This window comes from Phoca vitulina, unplaced genomic scaffold (assembly GCF_004348235.1).
Source record: "Phoca vitulina isolate PV1807 unplaced genomic scaffold, GSC_HSeal_1.0 scaffold34, whole genome shotgun sequence".
NCBI classification, from domain to species: Eukaryota; Metazoa; Chordata; class Mammalia; order Carnivora; family Phocidae; genus Phoca; species Phoca vitulina.
In genome coordinates, this window is record NW_022589737.1 from 17,840,841 (window position 1) to 17,865,185 (window position 24,345).

General features: G+C 44.7%; 2 protein-coding genes across 2 annotated transcripts in view; one reads left to right on the forward strand and one right to left on the reverse strand.

Moving 5' to 3' along the window:
- The window catches only part of GPR83 (G protein-coupled receptor 83), a 49,035-nt gene extending 35,089 nt beyond the window's left edge, over positions 1 to 13,946 (forward strand). Inside the window, exon 5 of the transcript XR_004302038.1 lies at positions 13,916 to 13,946. The gene's annotated coding sequence lies outside the window, so the exon portion shown is untranslated. The remainder of the gene's footprint in view (positions 1 to 13,915) is intronic.
- A 5,194-nt stretch (positions 13,947 to 19,140) lies between these two features.
- On the reverse strand, positions 19,141 to 22,963 carry IZUMO1R (IZUMO1 receptor, JUNO). The gene is made up of 5 exons (XM_032426429.1): positions 22,713 to 22,963; positions 21,383 to 21,552; positions 20,461 to 20,649; positions 19,892 to 20,027; positions 19,141 to 19,784 (listed from the first exon to the last, which is right to left on the reverse strand). Exons 1-5 carry the CDS (start codon positions 22,846 to 22,848, stop codon positions 19,390 to 19,392), a joined length of 1,026 nt encoding a protein of 341 aa, XP_032282320.1. The 5' UTR covers positions 22,849 to 22,963; the 3' UTR covers positions 19,141 to 19,389.
- Positions 22,964 to 24,345: the final 1,382 nt, after the last annotated feature.

The following is a 24,345-nucleotide window of genomic DNA, read 5'->3' on the forward strand; positions in this document are numbered from 1 at the left end:
AACTCTTTTTTAAATGTGAGGTAGAATTTGCCTGTGAAGCTGTCTGGTCCCAGACTTCTTTGTTGGGAGTTTTTTGATTACTGATTCAATCTCATTGCTGGTAATTGGTTTGTTCAAATTTTTTATATATTCCTACTTTAGTTTTGGTAGGTCATTTGTTTCTAGGAATTTATACATTTCTTCTAACTTGTCCAATTTGTTGGCAGAGGTTTTCATATTTGTTACAGTTGTTTGTATTTTTGTGGTGTTGGTTGTTATTTCTTTTCTTTCATTAGTGATTTTGTTTATTTGGGTTCTTTCTCTATTTTTTTTTAAAGATTTTATTTATTTATTTGACAGAGACAGAGATAGTGAGAGCAGGAACACAAGCAGCGGGAGTGGGAGAGGGAGAAGCAGGCTTCCCACCGAGGAGGGAGCCCGATGTGGGACTCGATCCCAGGACCCTGGGATCATGACCTGAGCCAAAGGCAGACGCTTAATGACTGAGCCACCCAGGTGCCCTATTTTTTTTTTTTTTTTGATGAGTCTTGCTCAAAACTTCCAAATTTATTCTATGAAGCTAGTATGACCCTGATACCAAAACCAGATAAAGATACCACAGAAAGAAAACATCAATAAGAGAAAGGATAAAAACCTGAGCAGGGAGCCCCATGTGGGGCTCAATCCCAGGACCCTGAGATCAAGACCCAAGCTGAAGGCAGTCACTTAACCAACTGAACCACCCAGGCACCCCTGTCTCCTTTATTATTATATAGTCTTTGTCTCTTGTTATAGTCTTTGTTTTAAAGTCTATTTTGTCCAATATAAGTATTGCTAATCCAGGTTTCTTTTGACATCCATTTGCATGATAAATGTTTTTCCATTCCCTCACTTTCAATCTGAAGGTGTCTTTTGGTCTGAAATGAGTCTCTTGTAGACAGCATATAGATGGATCTTGTTTTTTTATCCATTTCTTTACCCTATGTCTTTTGATTGGAGAATTTAGTCCATTTATGTCCAAAGTAATTATTGATAGATATGTATTTATTGTCATTTTGTTACTTGTTTTATGGTTCTTTCTATAGATTTTCTCTGATCCTTTCTTCTCTTTCTCTTTTTCACGGTTTGTTGGCTTTCTTTAGTGATATACTCCAACCCCTTTCTCTTTATTCTTTGCATATCTGTTACTGGTTTTTGATTTGTGGTTACCATTCAGTTTGTATATAACATCTTCTGCATATAGCAGTCTATATTAAGTTGATGGTCACTTAAGTACAAATCCATTCTTTCCTTCTCCCCCCCCACCCCATTTTAGGTATATGGTGTCATATTTTACATCCTTTTATTTTTTGAATCCCTTGACTGATTTTTACAGAAATACTCATTTTTTACTGCTTTTGTGTTTTTTTTAAACCTTTCATACTCTCACTTATGGTTTTTCCTTTCCATTCAAAAAGTCCCCTTTAGTATTTCTTGTAGGGCTGGTTTAGTAGTCATGAACTCCTTTAATTTTTCTTTGTCTGAGAAACTCTTTATCTCTCTTTCTACTCTGAATGATAGCCTTACTGGATAGAGTATTCTTGGCTGCAGATTTTTCCCTTTCAGCACTTCGAATATATCCTGCCACTGGCCTGCAAACTTACTGCTGAAAAATCTGCTGATAGCCTTATGAGGTTTCCTTTGTATGTAACTATCTTTTCTCTTGATGCTTTTTAAATTTTTTTCTTTATCACTACTTGCCATTTTGATTACTATGTGTCTTGGTGTGGACATCTTTGTGTTGAATTTTTGGGAAGATCTCTGTGCCTCCTGGATCTGGATATCTGTTTCCTTACCCAGATTAGAGAAGTTTTCAGCTGTTCTTTCTTTCTTTCTTTTTTTTTTTTTAAGATTTTGTTTATTTATTTGACAGAGAGAGAGACAGTGAGAAAGGGAACACAAGCAGGGGGAGTGGGAGAGGGAGAAGCAGGCTTCCCGCTGAGCAGGGAGCCTGATGCGGGGCTCGATCCCAGGACCCTGGGATCATGGCCCGAGCTGAAGGCAGACGCTTAAGGACTGAGCCACCCAGGCGCCCCTCAGCTGTTATTTCTTCAAATAAATTTTCTGCCCCCTTTTCTCTCTCTTCTTCTTCTGAGACCACTGTAATGCGAATGTATTATGCTTGATGGAGTCACTGAGTTTCCTAAGACTATTCTCAATTTGCGTAATTTTCTTCTCCCTCCTTTGCTCAGCTTGGTTACTTTCCTTTACTCTGTCTTCCAGGTCGTTAATTTGTCCCTCTGCTTCATCTAGCCTATTTATTCAATCTAGAGTATTTTTAATTTCATTTATTGTGTTCTTGATCTCTGAATGGTTCTTTTCTATCTCTGTGTTAAGTGTCTCACTGATATCCTCCCCTCTTTTCTCAAGTCCAGTGAGTATCTTTATGATCATTACTTTAAAATTTCTATCAGACATATTACTTATACCCATTTGGCTTGGTCTCCTGCTGTGGTTTGGTCCTGTTCTTTCATCTGGGAGATATTTCTCTGTTTCCTCATTTTGTCTGATTTCTGTGTCTCTTTCTCTGTGTTAGGAAAGTCAGCCACTTCTCCTGCTCTTTTTTTTTTTTTATTAAGATTTTATTTATTTATTTGACAGAGAGAGACACAGTGAGAGAGGGAACACAAGCAGGGGGAGTGGGAGAGGGAGAAGCAGTCTTCCTGCAGAGCAGGGAGCCCCATGCAGGGCTTGATCCCAGGACCCTGGGATCGTGACCTGAGCCAAAGGCAGACGCTTAACGACTGAGCCACCCAGGTGCCCCTCTCTTGCTCTTAACAATAATAGCCGTATGAAGAAGAGGTTCATGTAGTGCCCTGCAGTGGTGTCCCCTGTTCCCCAGAGCCTGCTGCTTCAGGGAATGTGTGTGTGTTCTCTGCTGTTGAGGCTTGGCCTCTTTTTTTCCTTCAGTCCAGTTTCTGCAGAGGCCCTCTATGCCTATTATGGGCAGTGTTTGGTCACCAGCGGGGGGGGGGGGGGGGATTTGAACAAGGTATGTGGTGGTCTGCCTGTGAAATGAGACCTGCCCCCACTGCTGCCAGAATTGAGGTCCCACAAAACACGCAGGCGAGAAGATGTTGTATTGGCAGGGTTTGCACCAGTCTTCTGGGGGAGGGGGCCCACAGCACTGGGATTAAGGCCATCTTGACTGGGAAGGGTGAATCCACCAAAGTATAGGGGTTGGGGCTTGGTGTAAGCAAGTTAGGTAATGAGTGTTGGGGCAGTGCTGGTACCCACAGGTGGCCATTGTTTATGCTGGGGGTGGGGAGGGAAATGGTGCCTGCTAGCCCCTTTGTTCCTGTAGTACTCTCCCCCTGATCCTTCTCTCCCAGGCCATGCTCTGAGATGGCAAATCACTCTCCCTCCCTGTCTACCCCTGGCATTTTTGAAAGTGTTAGTTCTACACTGTATCTGCAAGGGCTATCATGCTATCTCTTTAAGGGCAGGGATTCTACTTCCTAATGCCCTCCAGGCTCTCCCAGAGCTGAGTACTGATTTTTAAATTCCAGGCTTTAAGTCCCACTGGTTGTAAGAACTCATGAAATTTGGTGCCTCTCGCTTTCAAAGGCAAATGTTATGAGGATTCATCCTCCCTGTTCCCTGTTCATTAGTGGCCTCCCTGGTGTGAAAGTCTGTTTTTCACCCTTCTCTGCACCACCAGTTCCATCCCCACCATGGATGGCCAGATCACATCTTCATCCTTCCTACCAGATCATGTCTTCTTTCTTCCTACCTTCTTCAATGTGGCCTCTTCTCTACCTTTAATTGTGTAGTTTCTTCTGCCAGTCTTTGGGTCATTTTCTGGGTTATTTACACTGATGTGAATGTTATCTAGTATCATGGGACAAGGCAAGCTTAGGGTCCTCCTACTCCTCCATCTTCCAACAGATCTTGCCAGCTTCTTGATTTTTTGCCCCTATTTTCAACTCAGGACCAAGCTTAAAAAACCAAATATGCTTTCCAAATCAATTATATCCACTTCTAATTATCTGGCCTCCACCTTCCCTATCCTAACAAACTCCAATCAGAGCATGCCTGAAGCATACCTTTTTAATTTTTTTTACTGTAAAGCTTCCTGCTTGCCTTTGAATCTCTACCAAATGACAAATGATGGTAGCTGACTCCCTTGTTATAGCAAACTCTGAATAAATGGCCTCTGTTTGTTCTCTTTAGGTAATCTTCATTTATTTCCATGTACCCTGCTCCTCTGCTTACATGTATTCCACTGCCTCCAATCTGTAGGGCCAAGCTGTTCTAGATGTTTCAGCAGAAACAGTAGGAGTAGTAACCCAGGTGGCCAATAGCCAGTTATCTTCTTTCTTCTCCACTCTATATGATGGCATTCACTGTAGGTTACCTTGTGATTAATTGCTTGTTGATTGGAGCCTTTAATTTATCCAAATTGAGGGGTGGCATTGGTGAAGTGAACCAAAACTCCCCTTTCTTCCTCACTCCAGTGTTCAAAAGAGAAACATGGGTTCAGAATGAAGTTATGGAGCCCTAATTGTCAGACAGTGGAGAAAGTTGTGGACTGTAACCAGGGTGGAAAGGGGCACTCTCTATCCATAGCTTGTGTTACAGTTTTCTAAGAAATAGGCCTAAAGAAGGAATTTGAACTTCTCTAATTTCCCATCCTGGGGATAGGAAAGTCTGAAGAAGGATATGACTCCTCATGGTGGTAAAATGTTTCATTTCAAATGCATTTGGGGGAAAAATTGCTTTAACTCAGATTGGAAAAATCACCCTCCCCCCACGCCCCATTCTTCTATCCTTCCAACATTCCACTGCCCCAAAACTCCCTCTCCCACTCCCTTACTTCCTAGCAGAGCCAGAAGATGGTAAGACCGGAGTTCACTCAAAAGTTCTGCTAAATCAGATAAAGCCATTGGCAGTCACCAAACGCTTGTAATTATGGAATTCTAATGCCCAACAAGGGTACTAGGGATTGATTATTCTGAAGGGAGAGTCAGACAGAGGTGTTTGAGGCACAAAAGAGAGAGGACTATGAGACAAAAAGAGAAGGAAAATTTAGAAAATGGCATATCTTTTTAAGCTCTGGACAATAGGCTTTATTCTTTTGTTCAGAGAACTGAAGCTGGATCAGGGACAAGACAATTGATTTTTTTCATCACTTCTCTCCAACCCTATGTGGCCTCAGCAGTAAGGGTTGGCATAACTTTTCACCAGAATTCAATGAAAGGAAGGTGGGAAAACAGAAAAAATGATCAGTAGAGCTCATCTATTAGGCTGAGGAAACAACTTCATTACAGAGCACAAAGTGATGAGGATATGCCCTGAGAACAACGGCCCATTTGGAGACCGAATAAGGTAGATTCTGTCCCTGCCCCCTGCCCCTCCCTGCTGCCTGTTTTTCCTTCCTGGAAGGTGATTAGAGACATCATTTGTGGACGAAAGAAAGGAGAAGCTTGCCACATGGGTTACATCATTGGGTAAATCTAACCTGATTCTTCTCATGTTTTTTTGCCTTTCCTTATCTCATCTTGTGCCTCTCCTGACTGATGAAAAACTCAAAATCTGGGCAGGGGTGTACTGTACTTGATGATGTTCCTAAAATAGAAGGTGGTTGTAAGGATAGGAAGAAATATTACTCGTAGAGATTTCCAGCATAGAAGCCAGCATATGGGTGATCCTCAGTAAATGGTGGTAGGTGCTGATGTAGAATGAAACATTGCTATTAGCTACAACCTTTCCTCTAGCAATGCTCTGGAAATATTGGTACAACCTCAATGAAACATAGACAGTATTTCTTGTCCCTGGGTTGTTGAGAGCATCTGGAGAAAGTGACTCTCCCTTATAAGCATCCTCTTCTCTCCTTCTTTATAGCAGAGGGCTTTGCCTGGGATCTCCTCTAACGTCTTTCTCCTTCATCAAAGTCAACTTTTCCTTTTTTTAAGATTTCATTTATTTATTTGAGAGAGAGAGAGAGAGAACAAGCGGGGTGAGGGGAAGAGGGAGAAGGAGAAGCAGACTCTCCGCTGAGCAGGGAGCCCGATGTGGGGCTCAATCCCAGGACCCTGAGATCATGACCTGAGCCGAAGGCAGACACTTAACAGACTGAGCCACTCATGCACCCCCAAAGTCAACTTTGTTTTTTCTTCAGAGCTGTTATGCCCAGGTGCTAGTTATGTGTTAATGAAAGGGTATTGATTAAAATTATACATAATATATTATTAGGTCAAAATGGATATATTTGAAAATATTCCTTCTTCTTTAAATCCTGAAAGAGTTTGTGTAGAGTTGGTATGACTTCTTCTCTGAAAGTTTGGTATGATTCATCAGCCAAGCCTTTTGGACCTAGAGTTTTCTTTATGGGCATTTAAACTACAAGTTTATTTTAACTACAAATTTATTTCTTTAATAGATATAGGACTATTCAGATTATCTATTTCTTCTCAAGTTTTGTGTCTTCTTGATAGTTTGTGTCTTTCAAGGAATTTGTTCATCTCATGTAAGTTGTTGAACTTATTACCATAAGGTTGTTTAGAGTATTCCTTTATTATCCTTTTAATATCTGTAGACTCTAGAATGATGTTACTTTGCTCATTCCCGATATTGGCAATTTGTGTCTTCTTTCTTTTTTTCCTTAACAATCTAGCTAGAGAGTTATCAATTTTATTGATCATCTGAAAGAACCAGCTTTTTATTTCATTGATTTTCTCTATTATTTTTCTCTTTTCTATTTCATTGATCTCTACTCTGCCCTTTTTATATCCTTCTTTCTGCTTACTTTGAGTTCAATTCGATCTTAAAAAAATAGTTTCTTGGGGTGCCTGGGTGGCTCACTTGGTTAAGTGACCAACTCTTGATTTTGGCTCAGGTCCTGATCTCAGGGTCATGAGATCAAGCCCCGTGTAGGGCTCCATGCTCAGCATGGAGTCTGCTTGGGATTCTCTCTCTCCCTCTGCCCCTCCCCCTGCTCACACACACACACTCTCTCTAAAAAAGAAATAAAATCTCTAAAAATATAATAAAATAAAAAAAATATTTCTTAAAGTGGAAGCTGAAGTCATTGATTTGAGACTTTTATTCTTTTCTAATATAGACATTTGGCAATATGACTATCCCACTAGGTATGGCCTTACCAGCATCTTATGAATTTTTAGTATGTTGTGTTTTTATTTTCATTCAGTTTAAAATAATATCTAATTTACCTTTTGATTTCTTCTTTGATCCATTATTTAAAATGCACCAGTTAGTTTCCTAACATTTGGGATTTTTCCAGAGGTCATATTTTTATTGATTACCAATTTAATTCTATTGTGGTCTAAGAATAAGCCTGCTTTTACTTTAATCCTTTTAAATATATTGAGACTTGGGGCGCCTGGGTGGCTCAGTCATTGAGCGTCTGCCTTTGGCTCAGGTCATGATCCCAGGGTCCTGGGATCGAGCCCCACATCGGGCTCCCTGCTCCGCAGGAAGCCTGCTTCTCCCTCTCCCCCTCCCCCTGCTTGTGTTCCCTCTCTTGCTGTGACTCTCTCTGTCAAATAAATAAAATCTTTAAAAAAAAAATATATATATATATATATATATATTGAGACTTGTCCTGTGGCCCAGAATATAGTCTAAATTGATAAATATACCATATACACTTGAAAAATAGATATTCTTTTGTTCTTGGGTGGAGTGTTCTAAAAATGTCAATTAGGTCAAGTTGGTTTATTGTTTTATTCAAATCTTCTATATCTTTATTCATTTTCTGTCTATATGTTGTAATAATTATTGAGATGGGGATTGATATCTTTGACTAGGGTTATGAATTTGTCTACTTCTTGCAATTCTATCAGCTTTTGCTTAATGTATTTTATAGCTCTGTCATTCTGTATACAAGCATTTGTATGGGTTGTTATGTCCTCCTGTTGGATTAACCCGTTATCATTATAAAATTAACTCCTTTGTCCCTGGTAATACTCTGCTGTGAAATTTACTTTGATATTAATACAGACATTAAGTCAATACAGATTTCTTTTGCATGGTATTAACATGATATTTCTCTTTTTATTTATTTGTGTGTTTACATTTAAAGTGCATTTCTTATATGCAAGATATGGTTAGGTCTTCCTCTTTCTCTTTTTTTAAATCAAAGCTGAAAATCTCTACCTTTCAATTGGAGTGTTTGATCATTTATATTTAATGTGATTAGTGATATGATGAGATTTAAGTCTCTCATCTTACTGTTTTGTGTTTGTCCCATCTGTACTGTTTGTTTTTTATCTTTGTGTGCCTTTATTTTGGATTATTTTTATGATACCATTTTTATTTATTTGTAAATAACTATAACTATTTTTGTGTTTTTAGTGGTTGTTTTAGTGTCTATATAATATATATATATTTAACTTATTCCAGCTTACCTTCAAGTCTGTGATGTTGTGATTTTTCAGTAAAAAATGTATAGTTGACCTCACCCCTATTTCTGGCACAGAGCTTCTAAAACCCTTAGAATTTCCTAAGTAGTGAGAGTGATAAAGGTGTTTTTTGCTATGTTAATGAGGTTGACTTTTGGAAAGCCCCTAAATCATCTAAGAATAAGGGCTGGTTGTCAGTGGAGTCATCCATATGATTAGATGGTTAGAACTTTCAGTTTTACCTCCCTACCTCCACGGAGTGGAGAGAGGCTGGCGTTTGAATTAAGTTGCCAATGGCCAATAATTCCAATCAATCATGCCTATGTTATGAAACCTCTGTTAAAAAAAAAAAAAAAAAAAAAAGACGGATTGGAGAGTTTCCAGGTTGGTGAACATGTAGATATTCAGGGAGAGTGGTGTGCCTGGGAAGGGCATGGAAACTCTTCACCCCTTCCCCATACCTTACCTATTTCATCTCTTCCATCTGGCTATTCCTAAGTTATATCCTTTTATAACGAGCTGGTAATCTGATAAGTAAATATTTATCTGAATTCTGTGAGCCACTCTAGCAAATTAATTGAAATGAAGGAGGGAGAACCTCCAATCTATGGCCAGTTGAATAGACATGCAGGTGATAACCTGGGCTTGTGAATGGCATCTGAAGTGTGTGTGTGTGTGTGTGTGTGTGTGTGTGTGTGTGTGTGTGTTAGGGGGCAGTCTTATAGGATCCCACTTTACCTGTGGAATCTGACATTTTCTCCATGTAGACAGTGTCAGAATTGAGTTAAATTGAGTTAAATTGAGTTAAATTGTAGGACATCCAGCTGGTGTTGGAGAAGTTCTTGGTGATATGGGGAAAACTCCACACATACACATTGAAATTGGGTCCAGAACCAGTAAAGTCATATTATACCACTTCACTATGATATAAGAACCTTACAATAACATGCTGCCATTTCTCCCCCACCACATAATATAATATTCTAAGGAGATTTAAATAATTTTTAAAGCTTTTACATATCTACTCATGTAGTTAATCTTTCCAATGTTCCTCACTCCTTTGTATAGATCTGTATTTTGATCTATCATTTTTTCCTGCCTATTTAACATTTCTTACTGTGTGGGTCTGCTAGCAATGACTACTTTCAAATTTTCTAAAAAATATTTTTTAAAAAAGTATTTTGTCTTTATTTTAAAAATATATCATAGTAGTTTTCTAGGGCTGCCATAACAAAATACCCAGACTGGGTTTCTTAAACAACAGAAATTTATTTCCCCTGAGTTCTGGAGGCTGGAAGTTCAAGACCAAGGTATTCACAGGTTAGGTTTCTTCTGAAGCCTCTCTCTTAGGCTTGTAGATGGCTGCCTTCTCACTATGTCCTTGTGGTTATTTCTCAGAGTGCATCTGTGTCTTAATCTCTTATTATAAGGACACCAATCATATTGGATTAAGGCCCACACATATGACCTTATTTTATCTTAATTACCTCTTAAAAGCCCTATCTCCAAATACAGTGACATTCTGAGCTAGTAGCCCCAAACAGATACTTTTCCAGGTATAGAATTATAGGTTGACAGTTTTCTTTCAGCATTTTGAAGATGTTGCTCCACTATCATCTCACTTGCATTGTTTACCATAAGAAATATGCTGTCACCCTTAATTTTGTTCCTCTGAATATATTTAATCTTTTATTTCTCTGGCTGCTTTTAAGATTTTCTCTTTACTCAAGATTTTGAGCAACTTAGTTATGATTTGTTTTGGTGTTATATTCATGTTTCTTGTGCTGGAGATTCATTGAGCTTCTTGGATCTATCTAAAGGGTTTATCATTTGGGTTTGAAGCAGAAGTGACCTTTTCTTAGGACTCTTCATAAACATAGACTTGTGGCTCAAAAGATTTGAAAATTTAAATTTTGATGCATTTTACCAATTTATCTTTCATAAAATATCAACCAGCTTACATTCCCACTAGTAGACAATTTGATATTCTTTTTCATTATTGTCAATCTAAATGGTTTTTAAAAGTTCTTATTGTTTTAATTTACCTTCTTTGATTACCTATGGAATCAAACCTTTATTCATGTTAATTGATCATGTGGTCTTATTTTTCTTCATTAATTTGTTTAGTCATTTTATCTCCTGCTATGAGCCAGGAAACATTCTATATGGTAAGGATAGTGCAACAAACAAGAGATAGGGGGCTCTCTTCGCAGGGAGCTTGCCTTCAAGTGGGAGTGGGAAAAGGAAAGCACACACACACACACACAGTTTCAGATGGTGATACAAGCTATACAAAAAAAAAAAATAAGATAATATGATGAAGTATATATTGGGTAATTGCAGAAGGCTTCTCTGAAGATGTGACATTTGAACTAATACCCACTTATGAGAAAGACCTAGATATGCGAAGATATGGGGCAAAGACATCAGAGGAATAGGAAACAGCAAGTGCAACTGTTCTGAGGCAGGAAGGAGTTTAGTCTGTTTGAGGACTAGAAGAAATCCCATGTGACTAGAGAACAAACAGTAAGCAGGAGAGAAAGTCTTAGGAGCTGAGGTCAGAGAAGTAGGCAGTGGCAGATCCGTGGAATCTGTAAGGTCAAAGTAAGGAGTTTAGATTTTATTCTAAATGAATTACTTATACAAATCATTTGCCCATATTTCAATTGGAGTGGTCATATTTTATATTGATTTTTTTAAAAGATTTATTTATTTGAGAGAAGCGAGAGAGAGTGCATGAGCAGGGAGAGGAGCAGAGGGAGAGGATTTCAAGCAGACTCTGTGATGAGTGTGGGGCTCGATCTCACGACCCTGAGATCACAACCTGAGTCGAAATCAAGAGTCAGTGACTTAACCAACTCAGCCACACAGGCGCCCCTATATTGATTTTTTAAAACTCTTGTATTAAAAATATTAACATCTATGTATATGTGTGTGTGTTTTGTAGATATTTCCCTCTATTTTTCATTTGTCTTTTACCTTTGTTTACAATGTTTTTAAAAATCCCATTCCTTTTCCTTTCTATTGTGCCTTTTAAAAATAAAAGTATTTATTAATCCTTTATTTTGTAGCTCGTGGCTTGTGAAAGTTCTTCTCACCAAAATTATAAAAATATTCACCCAAATTTCCATCTCCCTCATTACTTTCACACACCATCAATTTGTCAGTTACTTTTAAAATTTAAGTCACGTGCAAGACAAACATTTCCACCCCACCTCTGAATCTCCCTGGAGGGACCAAGGCTAGGAAATGGGTTGAGAACTGGGTGATGTTATATCTCTTACTTAATAATGAAAACATAGCAACATATATTATTTAATGTTTTGGTATGGCTATTTTGATGCTCTTGGAGAGCAAAAAAAACCACACCCATATTTGGCTTATGTCTATGGAGGATAAACTCTAAACCTAGCCATTGATGAGAAATGGGCCCTTCTTCTTTGTTCCCATCTGTGATCTGGCTTTTTGGAGCTCTCTGCTAAGGTGCCAGGATCCACTCCAGGGAAAACTACTCCTTCCTTCCAAAGCTCACCTTTGATTCAAAGTAATCAGAACCTGTTAAGTTCTAGATTTTTCCTCTGTGAAGCAGGAATCAAAGGACCCGAGACCAGCAGCTTCACAATCAGAGGCTGTTCTGGGAACAGGAATATAGCCCCTGTCTCTGCAGATACATGCGGAGCTTGGGAAAGGCCAGGATGAATTTAAATTTTTTGATTTTTCATTGGTGGCACTAACTCTTAGCCACTCTATTCATAAAATGTCCTGACCGTGAAAATAATCCTGTTTCAGTTTTTTGAATCTCACCCTTGGGTAGATATTAATCCTCTGGAAAATTTACACTAACCATATGGCTAAGATAGACTAACTGCCTGGGGTGTGAATTTGGAAAGCTGGTTGAGGAGCAGCAGTCCAGGCTCGATGCTTTGGTCAGAACACTCCCTCTGGCCCAGTGGTCTGGATATCTAAACTCCCAGCAGGTGGCAAAGTCTTAATGTTAATTAGTCAGTGGTTTATATTTGAAGCATTTTAATTTGAAATCACTTTTTCATATTTTCTCCCTTCTCCTTCTGTCTCAATGAAAAGAAGTGTCCCCCTTCCTCGCCAAGATCAATCTTTGTGTTTATGCCATGGATCACCCACACCTCCTTGAACTCATTCCCTCAACTCTTCAGCTCTCTTACTTTATCTCCAGTAATCCTTTTATCCTACAAACCTCATTTGTCCTACAAACATACCCCTCAGTCCTCAAAAATGTTCCCTAAGCTTCCTCCTCCTTTAAAAGATCTCTCTCATCCAAATTAGCCACCTCCCCCAGTCCTCTCTGTGTCCCTTGTATGGTTCCTTCTAAACAATTGTCTCATTTGTATTTATTTATTTCTTATTGCTTACTCATATTTTTACTGTATTCCTCATTACTATATAGGTTCCCTGAGGACGGGAATCAGGTTTGCCTCACTCATTATTTTATCTGTGAAAGTAAATGAAGACCAACCAAATGAGTACAAGCAAAGACTAATTTGTAAGGGTGTCAGTCACCATCACTTGAATTTTGGCAGAGACTCAAAGGCAGGCAGAAGAGTGGAAAAAAGAGAAGGATTTGAGTATGCCCTGATTTGATGCTGTTAGCATGGGGAAGCTTAGGTGACTAAGCAGAAATGAGGCATTGCATGAGATTGGTTATGGATGCATATTTGGCTTTTTCCAATTGGTCCTAAGTTGGAAACAGGGGCCAACAAAAGAGAAATTGTCAGTAATTAATCAAGTCCTGGCCATTGGAGGCTGATCGTTAGAGGGGTTATTATTTGGCTTCCTGAACTGGTTGTTATGGATAGTAGTTTGACTTCTTGGACTGGTTCCTGCAGGAAGTAGCTGACTTCTGGGGCTGATTGTTATTGGTTATGGGAAAGAGTCCTATTTTTATATACAGTCTAGTCATTGTTCATTGTATACTCAGTCCCTCAGTCCCCAGGACCAACACAGTGTCTAGCACAGAGTTATAACTCAGTAGTTTTTTATGAATTAATATATGGATGGCAACTCAGGGTTTGATGCTATCCCTCTGAGATACAGTTCTTTTCATTTCTCTTCTACCCTTAGCCTCTGATTTCCTGCATCTTGACTAGCTCCATTTTCCCTGTCCTCTCCAAACCATAAGTTAGGGATTCTCCACAAGCTTTTTGTTTTTCTCTCTACATTTTTCTTAGAAAACATGTCTACTTCCACAGCTTCAAATAACACTTCCAGAGAGGTGATTCCAAAATTCTTATCCCTAGCTCTGACCTCTCTTATGTACCCCAAGCCAATTGTTTGATAGATAGTTCTATGCTGACATCTGACTAGTATCTCAAGCCTATGATCAGCCTCTCCTTCCTGGGAAGTCCTTGCTCTTCCTCCAGACTTTTCTGTTTAGTTCATTTGTAGCAAAAGCACTACTAAACGTAGTTTCTGGTTCTTGGGAGGGTAAATTCTGAGGATGGATGTGAGAACAGAAGGAAAGATGGACAATGAAAACAAGTGATTGGTTTTGTTGGCAGGAATACTGCCCCTTTGAAATGCAAGAAGACACAGGACACTCAAGCTATCTCAAGGCCTGGAGCTGGGGAATGTGATCCGGTATGAAAGACACCTGCCTTGGACACCAGAATCATCTCCAAATTGGTGTGTTCCATCCCCCTTCCCAAACAAAACCAATGGGACAACAGGAAATACCTAAGGAAGTTGTCATTTTTGTGGAGGGGGTCAGTGGGGATGGGTTGGGAAAAGGAGTGGACAGGGACATGGTGGAGGAGGAATGGAAGGGGTGGGTGCTCAGCATTCCTTTTTCTGGCAGCAGAGGCTGGTCTGGGAACAAGATCCCAGTGCATGCATGCCAGGCTGCAGTGACTTACCCACTTTGATATGAAGTCTTACTGAGGAAAATTACTCAAAAAGGAATCTTAAAGCAAGGGAAGCATGCATGTTTTTGTTTTTTACCTGCTACCCAGAGCTTCCCAGAATTCTCTGAGAAAGGACTTGAATAGGATTTGATGTTCCCATAGTGGGAAAGTGAATGGGTTGCCTCCAGTAGAAGGAGTGTCCTCTACCCAAGACCTGCCTCGTACAATCTAGGCTAGGGAAAATACCTCTTACCAACGGGAGCATCAGAATTGAGTTATCCAAGGCTGTTGTTTCCTTTGTGATTGTTCTCTCTCCCCAACATTTCATCTTATATGTATTTTGGGGCACTGTGTACAAAAGTATGGTCCAAATTTCCATAGGTTCTATCTTTCTAATAGTTCCTGAATCTGCCATGTTCTGGTTCACTGTCTCTCCTGTAGTCTAACTTAATGCCTAGTTCCTACCATCTGCATTTCTTATGTCATTCCCCTCCTGTACATTTCATCCTACACATTGTCCTCAGCCTCTTTGTCTCCAGTTTGCCCCCCTTGTAATCTTTTCTTTATACAACGAGATCTTTTTTTAAACCTGCAGTTTCTGGTTACAGAAGGTAGAATGAATTACTGGGATCTCACTAAAATATTTGTTTCTCAATGTTCCTTTACGAAAGAGTGTGAAGGAAACTACCAGTGAACAAGAGATTTCAATAAATATTTAGAAGATAGCATATGGAAGTGCACCAAAGGGAACAGGGGTGGCTAGAAGTGGAAGAGGCAGCTGCAGTGGAAGGAGGAGCTCATCTTCCACGCAGAACCTCTGAGAGGCTCTGGGCTCAGCGCTGGCAGGCATGAGGGGCAGAGAGAAGAAGTCTATACATGCTCACTCCCATGTCCTCTACCCAAATCTGGAGCTCAGGTAACCCAACTTTAACCCCCAGATGATTTCTTCTCCAAAAAGTCAATTCCTAGATAGTGCTGAAGTTTCAAGTATGGTGAAATTTATGGTGTGGCATCCCAAAGAGAACCATCTTTATGCCAGTATTTGAGGGGTCTGCTGTCCATATAGCTCCTGCCAACTCGGTCTCGCGAGACTGCACGTACAAATGGACGATGGCTGGGTGTATATAAAAATAGTTTTAATCCATTATCTGCAGTAATCAGCCCAGAAAGCCAACCTGCTATCTAAACCAGATTTACAAGAGATTAGACCACTATTTTAACAACAAGCCCAGGAAGCCAAACAATTACCCCTTTAACAATCGGCCCCAAACAGCCAGGACTTGATTAATGACTGACAGCTTCCCTAATTTTTATCCCTGCTTCCAACTGAGGATCAACCAGAGAAAGCCAAATACACATTTCTAATCAATCACATAGGATGCCCCTCTTCTAGTTAGCCTGCCTACGGCTTCCCCATGCCAACAGCCTCAATTAGGGCATACCTGAAGCTTCCCACTTCAAAGCTTTCTCTCTGCCTGCTTTTGAGTCTCTTTCAAAACTCAAGTGATGGTGGCTGACTTCCTTGTTACAGGAAGCTCTGACCAAATAGCCTTTGCTTGTTCTCATTTACTTCCACCCTCAGGAGCAGCCTTCTAGCCCACGAGCCTTCCCCCATATACCCAGAACTCCCCCTCAGCTTTGCTAGTCAGGGGAAAGAGCCACAGATACAACCCAGGACCCTTGGACCAGCTAGCTAGAAGACTCAACCCAGCTCATCATTCTTAAATGTGGATACACAGCCAAGGAAACCAGACACAGAGAAAACTAGCGGCACACAGGGGAAGATGAAGGTAAAGAGAACAGATTGCCCTTGGAAGAAATAGGTCATTCAGACACTAGAAAAAAAGACTTTTTTTTTTAAATTTTTTTATTGTTATATTAGTCACCATACATTACATCATTAGTTTTAGATGTAGTGTTCCATGATTCATTATTTGTGCATAACACCCAGTGCTCCATGCAGAACGTGCCCTCTTTAATACCCATCACCAGGCTAACGCATCCTCCCACCCCCTCCCCTCTAGAACCCTCAGTTTGTTTCTCAGAGTCCATCGTCTCTCATGGTTCGTCTCCCCCTCCGATTCCCCCCTTCATTCTGCCCCTCCTGTAGAAAAAAAGACTTTAAAAAATTCTAATTAGATTCTCAGTGAGATTTTTTTTTTTTTAAAGATTTTATTTATTTATTTGACAGAGAAAGAGAGAGCACAAGTAGGCAGAGTGGCAGGCAGAGGGAGAGGGAGAAGCAGGCTCTCTGCTGAGCAGGGAGCCGGACGTGGGGCTTGATCCCAGGACCCCAGGATCATGACCTGAGCCGAAGGCAGCCGCTTAACCGACTGAGCCACCCAGGCGCCCCCTCAGTGAGATTTGAGAAGATATTACATCCATAAAACCAAAAACAGCAGGTTGTAAAATCTCCTGGAAATTAAAAGTGGATTGCCAAAATTAAAAAGATTGGAAGATTAAGTTAAGAAACTAACAGAACAGAGAGCAAAAAGGTAGTCTGTGTGGCAGAAAAGATAAGCCACCTTTTGTAACTTTTTCATAGCTAAATCCAGAAATGGTTCAAAGTGAGTACCTCTGGAACCAAGGGGCTGACTGGCTGGGGCTCTGTCATTCTGTGCTAGAGGTCATTTTACCTATGTGTTATAGTCATATGCATGGATCTCTCTGCTTAAAACAAATCATTTAACTGCAAATCTAAACAATTCTATTCCACTACCGAAAACTGTCACTCCTCTAACCACAAACAGGGAGAAAGCTTAGTCTCTCTTTCCTGACCATCACTTGCTGTAAGCCTGCCCCCTCTCCCTTCACTCCTTACATTTGCCCCAGTCCCACTTGCCAAGGTGTTCTGTGTAAGCCTCATGAGCTGGGACTGTGGGGTCTGACCTACCTGGTTTCAAACCCACATATGTCTGTCTTAACTTGAAAGATGGGTGTTTAAGAGTGACTCTCAAAGCTTTTGGAAGGATCAGATCAGCTAACGCATGTTAGGAGCTTAGCAGAGCCCCAGACACAGAGTAAATGATCAATAAAGAGTAGCAGTCACTAAAGCTCTCAGAACTAGTCTTGTTTGGGCTAACTCAATTTTAACCTTACTTTGATTATGTTTAGGTAAAAATACCTAAAAATATTTAAGATTTTATTTTTATTTATTTGACAGAGAGAGAGCGAGAGAACACAAGTAGGAGGAGCAGCAGAGGGAGAGGGAGCAGAGGGAGAGGGAGAAGAAGGTTCCCTGCTGAACAGGGAGCCTGATGTTGGGCTTGATCCCAGGACCCTGAGATCATGACCTGAGCTGAAGGCAGTCGCTTAACTGACCGAGCCACCCAGGGGCCCCTAAAAATACTTTTTAAAAGTCATTCAACTCTCAGCTTTATTACCACACACATATCCTCAGACACTCCAAGTCCTTAATTCTTAAGAAATTTTAACTATATGTATTTTTGAAGCCATAATTTATTGATTCACTTAAGAGCAGGTGAAGTTCCTGCTTCAGATAGTTCATGCTTTAGGGACTGGCTGGTTTTTGTTTAGCATTTTTTTTGTGTGTGTGTGCCTAATGAAGAGACCTTTCTTCAGTGGACTCAGGCATCACTCCCTTTGTGAGGACCCCCAGCCCAGTCCCTATTCTTTCAGGCTCCCCAAAAGCCAAGTGCTTTGTCTCCACTGCTAGTGTCCGTGTCCTACTCCAGACTCTGAGCACCTCAGTTAGGAGGTCTGTCCTCACTGGTTTTAGAACTCGAGTGCCCTCCCTGTGACAGGATCTGTTCAGTGAAGGAGCACATTCAGGGTAAGCATGGGAGGAATGGAGATAGAGTTTAATTATAAGCAAGGCTTACTGATGTCTGGTGAGAATGAGTAACTGTTGGAAAAGCCAACTACCTCAGGTGCTGACATATTAGAAACCCTCTTTGTCAACGAAAAGGTTGTAGGGACGGCACCATCTATGCTGAGAAGCTGCTGGGCTTCAGGCTCTGGATGGTTCTGAGTGGGTGGGTCGGCTCCCAGTCTACTTACAGAAGGGATGTGAAGGCTGCCCCAGTGCCCCTTCTCGAGTTCAGTTCTGACTTCTGTCTTGTTCTTTAGGGTGTGGGACTGCCTGAGAAGCACAGACTATATCCCAACAAACAATGGCATTGGCTTTTTCCTTTTTCTTTTTGTAAGTTAAAATCATGGAGTCCAACTCCCTCGTTCCTCTCAGGGGAGAGGGAAGCATAGACAGTCTTAAATGAAGGCCAGTGGACTTGCCAAAAGTCATATAGAAAGTGGTAAAACCGGATTAGAGCTTGGCTTCCAGAATTCCAGAGCTGTGTGTTGTGATTCTGGGGTTAAAAGAACAGGAAATGGGGCGCCTGGGTGGCTCAGTCCGTTAAGCATCTGTCCTGGGTCATGATCCCAGAGTCTTGGGATCAAACCCCCACATCAGGCTCCCTGCTCAGCGGGGAGTCTGCTTCTCCCTCTCCTTCTGCCCACCACCCCTGCCCCACCGGCCGCTGCTTGTGCTCTCTCTCAAAAAAAAAAAAAAAAAAAAGAACTGGAAATGCCTAAAGCAGTTGAGGGGCTTCAGTCTTGTATCCAAAATAAAACCGATGGTCTGGGTGGTCCTTACCCTGCCTTTGGGTCTTCTGTATGGCGTACCGCTTATGGAGGGGGGGAGGCGGTGTTGAAAGTCTTCCCACCAGGAGGTGTTGTGAGGATGTAACGAGAGGTCCTGGCACATGTGAAGAAGCTAATTGTTATGAGTTAAAAGTGGCAACCAACTTCGAGACTTCAGTGTGGCCGGTGGACTGGCTCCCTCTTTGTGCAGCCTGACTCCCTGACCATAGAGCTAGGACAGAGGGGGTCACACAGAGGGGAAAGGTCAACTGCTGTTTTATTGGAGGCACCATTGTGGGAAGGGCTGTGACCACCAGCTCTGCCACGGAAGGAGGTGGGCATGCACTGGATGAGAAGGGCCTGGAGTCCCACATCAGAGTCCCACCGGCCATAAAGGTGGAAGGGGGCAGGTCACGTTGGTGCTCCCAGCCCCTGGCTGCCTTCCAGGCAGAGGAAGGCAGAACAGAGCAGAGGAGGGTGGGGTGGAGGCCTTGAACTGAATGCTCACGGCTCGGGTACCAGCATCTGCAGCCTCAGTGTCTTCCCCACCCCCCAGCCCGTGCTGCTCCATTTGAAGGACCCAAGAAAGGGGGCTGCTGTGGCCCAGCCTGACCCACAGCTGGGGGAGCACAGGACTGAGGGTGGGAGAAGAAGGGGCTTTGGGATAGGAACGACAGGAGCAGGGAGAAGGCCATGAGCATGTAGGAGCCTTCCCAGGACAGGGCCGTGCTGGCAAAGAGGCGGGCCACAGCCACATTGGGGTTGCACTGAGCAGGCTCAAACCACTTCTGCAGGCACTGTCCGCTGCCCCGGTGCTCGGGGCTCGCCTTGAAGGAGCGGCTCCAAATCTTCTCACACAGGTCAGCCGGGGTGGGGAAGTAATGGGGGAAAGGGCGGCAGACAGCCCTTGCAGGGCAGCGGTTCTTCCCTGTGGGGGGGATGGAGGCACACCCTTACCTCCCCGTCCTTTGCCCTCGGGGAGCAGAGGGAGCTTGCGCTTGCCCCCAGGTGGGGTCCCTGCCGAGCACCACTCACCCCCACTGTGGTCCCAGCTGCCATGCCAGTTGGATTTGCAAGTGTAAGATGTACGGCAGTCTTCCCACCACTGCTCACAGTCCTCCTGGCACAGGGGCGCATCCAGAATTCGCTCTCCTGGCCCGCCCGAGTCCATCTGGGTACAGGCATGGCAGGAGACAAGAATGCTAATAGCAATCATTTGAAGGTCGTCAGTAGCGACGAGGGTACTTGTGCCAGGTACCCTCTGAATAGATTCTCTTATGGAGTCTGTAAGCATTGCTTTACCCAGGAGAACAAGGAGGCTCAGAGGCTCAATTGTTTGGCCCAGGCTACACAGCTTCCTGCATCCAGAAGAATGGGATTGCAGTAGTCCCTCATCCTACAGTCCTCATCTCTTGCCCGCTACGCTGTTCTGCAGGGCCCGAGGTGGCTTCCTCTCTGACCTTTTCCCCAACCCGGCCTCTGACTCTGCTCTTGTCTGTAGGGGGACAGCGCAGCCTGCTCCTGCCAGCATCGCGGGGCTCAGGCCCTTAGTAACAGGGCACTGCGCGGACATGCCTCCCGCCTCCCCAGCCCAGCCTTCTGACCTTCCGGATCCAAGGCCCCAGGTTCGGGGAGCACTCATAGAAGCAGACGGCCTGGAGGAAGTGCTTCTCGCAGCCTGGCATCATCACCCCACAGTGGAGCAAGCTGAAGTTGTAGAGCAGGGACACGTCCAGGTGGGCTTCCCAGCTGATGCCCGCCGTGCAGCAGGCATTGTCTTGCCAGGGGAGGCACTGAAGGCCGATGAAGAAGGAAAAGGCATGGGGTTGGCTAAGATGCAGGAGACGGAGGAGGACCTGGGCAAGTGGGATGGCTTCAAGCCGATCATACTCATATAGAAGAAATGCTGAGAATGTGTCAGAATCCCCAGCCAAAGGGCCCTGCATGCTGATCTCCCCACCACAGGCTGCTGCAGTCCTCTAGAAACAGGACTTGCAGGGTCTCAGCTCCCGGGGGGTGGCAGAGGAGCCCCACGAACCCCAAGGGGATGTGGAGCACTAAGAAGCGCTCACAGGGAAAGGCCAGCTCCACAACCCCTCCCTGCCTCCCCCGTGCCCCCCCCCCCCCCCCCCCCCCCCCCCCCCCCCCCCCCCGTCAACTGCCTTTAGGGCTTGGGGAGGGGTTGCCTAAATCCTAGGTCTCCCCAGTGCCTATTGGTAGGAAGAAGGCTAGAGGAGGAGGACCTTGTTTGCATCTATGCTGAACCAGGGCTGGGCCTCTGGGATCACCATCTGCCCCTGTTCCCCCAGGCTGGGCAGCTCAGAGATGGGAACTTTGAAGCACTCAATGGCTATGATCTCAAAAGGCCACAGTGTCCCTCCAGTGGCCTTGGCCTCAGTGCCAATGTAAGGAACCACATGAGTCAGGGTTGATGGTGGCTCAGAAACCGTCGTGGAATTTGTGTCCCTTCCCTGATCTGCCAAAGCAGCCTCACTCCCACCCCCAGGCAAGGTCCGGCCTCCGTACCTCCTCGTAGAGCTTGTCTTCTGGGCCAGGCTCTCGCTTGTGGTGTTTGGTGTTCATGCAGACATTGAGCAGCTCGTCCCCAGCCCAGGTGGGCGGCGTGACTGTCCATAGCCCTAACAGGAGCTGCCACCACCGTTCCATGGCCGACTGCAGACAGGAGCCCCGCCTGCCTGTGCGATAGATGGGATAGGCACTCCATGCCCTCCGCCATCCCAAGGAGTGAGGATGGGTTTCAGGGCTCTCTCAAGTGACCATGACCCTCTGGCTGCTTGTAGGACCTCTATCAGAGGTGGCATCATAAAATGTCAGGGCAGGTGGAACACGCCTTAGCATTCTGACACCCACCCCCAAAAATAGACTCCCAGGAAGAGACCAGCCCTAAGGTGAGGGAGGGTCAGCGTGGAATGGCTCCAGCCTGGGAACTTATCCTGGAGCATCCCCCTGGGAGGCAGACTTTCCAACCCCCTGACATGTGGGCTGGGAAGTCAGAGCACTTCCAGAGATCCAGAGATCTTCCAGAGATCATCCAGAGATCTTGGATGAGTAACAGAGCAAATGCTCCGTAACCAGATTCTACAGGGCGCAGAGGACACGGTGGGATGGGGTGGTGGGACAGGTGCATCCTTATGCCATCGAAGGCCAGCCCTGATGGCAGCCCCCCTGAGGCATCCATGCAGCCCCCCACCCCAAGCAGCTGGTCCTCCCCAGGGAGCAGTAGCTCTGCTTCCAGCAGCCCCAACCCATCTCCGACGCTCCGACCCTCCGAGCGCGAGCCGCGGGACGCAGAGCCCAGGGGGAGCGTGCCCACACAGAGTCAGCTGGGCCAGCCTTGCACACCCACAGCCCGCTCCTCAGCGCGGGAGCGCGGAGCCTGGCTTGCTTTCCCCTTGCTGCTTGTTGAGCACTGTGTTTCCCACTCGGTTCTGGGTAGTACTGTTAACGCGAGGGAGGGGAACGAGAGACTAAAAAGAAGAAAGGCAGAAGAGCACCCTGTGTCCAGTGCCCAATGCCTTGGGAAACAGGGCTCCCTCGGCCTTCACGCCCCCAGGAGCCCCTGGCTCCCACAGTCCCCCGGGCCTTGCAGGAAGGCCCCCGTGGCCCATCTCAGTGAAACTGAAAACCCCTGGCCTCACCTGAGTTTAGAGCGGCCAGTGTGCTGGGGATGGAGACCACGGCCCCGCCTTCCAAGCCCACCCTCAAGCCCAAACGTGCAGCTGCCCCCACTCCCGTGTCAGGCCCAGCTGCGGCCATCCGGTATCTTTAAAGAAGCTGCTGTAACAGGGGAACAGAGGAAAGATGCTGCCCCTTCTAGTGCTTTCCGAATACTTACTTTCAAAGCAGGAGCCGCTCCCTCCCACTTCCAGAGATGGGAGGCTGCCATCTTGCCCATTTATCGCCCCCTCCACTCCCCAGCCGCCCAGGTGCGGGCACAGAGCTCCAGGTGGCGCCAGTTCAAGGGCATCCATCTCACCCAGGTGGAGGGGCCTCCTGTGGCTGGAGCTGGAGGCTTCCACTTCCTCAGAGAAGCAGAGACCCAGGAGCGGGAAGGATCCTGAGCTCTGGTCAGCGGCTGACTTCTGCCCTTTGCTCTGCCCCGGGCCAGCTGGATGACCTGGAGAACGTGGCCCACTCTCCAAGTTGGCCTCTTTATAGTATAAAGGGCTGTTTCATAACAGGGATGGCTGGGGGAAAGAAATGAAAGAGAAAATTCACAGAAAGGACTTGGCATCGTGCCTGGCACAAAGTAAATCTTTTGGCTTTAATTCTTTTCCTTTATCCTGTGAAGCCTTTGTCTCTGGGTCCCTGCCCCGGTCTGCCTGCCTCTCCACCTGCCCCTTCCTCGGCTCAGACGCCTGGGATGCACCACCTGGTGGCTCGAGTGACAGCGACCTCTGTCAGCGCACAGGAGCTAAGGTTCCTGCTGGGGAACAGACACAGTGGCCCAGAGATAAAGCAGGGCCTTGGAGACCCAAGAATTTAAATGTGTGACCAAAGCCCAAACCAACAAAACCAAAACAGTCCCCCCCACAGCCCACAAAACGATCTCCCTGAGCATGCAGAGGCCCCTGTCCCGTGAAATACTCTGCAAGTGTCCTCGGCAGTGATCATGTTCACAAGAAAGTCCTTCTCAACCAGGAGAGGCTGGGACACTCCAACAGGACTCTTGGGAGAGGCCCAAAGATGATGAAAACGCTGGAAAAGGAGCCCCTCTCCTTGCCTGTTTCCTAAAACAAGTCCCCTCTCCAAGGGACAAGCAGCCAAAGTGACTGAAGTGTTACCAATACCTAGGAAATTAGAACAATAAGAGCATTTTTATACTTGAAGCACACAAAGCCCACTCTGGGTTGCTCAGCTACGTAGCTGATGTGCAGACGTGAGTTAGTCATCACGCCGGAAAATGGAGTTCTCCGCCCCGTGGTCACCACCACGGCGGGCTGAGCGCCACGAAGGACCCAGCCTGCGCTCCATGGTCTGACTCACCCCTAGAAATGACCCCCAGCCTGAACGCCCTCCCCGATTTCACTGTGGGGAGCCTGAGGCTCAGCTGGGGGAGGGGCAGAGCTTCATATCTGATGCCTAAGGGCTACCTGAGTGGGTTCCCTCCAAGACTGAAGGGGTAGATGCTGTCTGGGTCTCAAGTGAGGTCTGTTTTTCAGAAAGTCAAAGGCCAGAATCAGACGGTTGCCGGGAGGCATGTGTGTCTAGCTTTATTTGGGAGCAGTGATGATTATTGGCCCAGCCTCCCATGTCCTTTTTTTTCTTTAATTTTTAAAGATTTATTTGAGAGAGAGAGAGACTGAGTGGGAGCAGGGGCAGAGGGAAAAGCAGGCTTCCCGCTGAGCAGGGAGCCCGATGTGGGGCTCGATCCCAGGACCCTGGGATCATGACCTGAGCTGAAGGCAGCCGCTTAACCGACTGAGCCACGCAGGCGCCCCCAGGCTCCCATGTCCTTAAGCAGAGTT

Excerpts from the sequence above, each read along its gene's own strand:
- IZUMO1R (XM_032426429.1), bottom strand. The coding sequence starts at position 22,848 with ATGGATGCCCTTGAACTGGCGCCACCTGGAGCTCTGTGCCCGCACCTG. Across the intron at positions 21,553-22,712 it reads GAGCGGCTCCTGCTTTGAAA|GCAGGCGGGGCTCCTGTCTG; the intron begins GTAAGTATTCGG and ends TCTATCGCACAG. Across the intron at positions 19,785-19,891 it reads CAGCTGGGACCACAGTGGGG|GGAAGAACCGCTGCCCTGCA; the intron begins GTGAGTGGTGCT and ends TCCCCCCCACAG.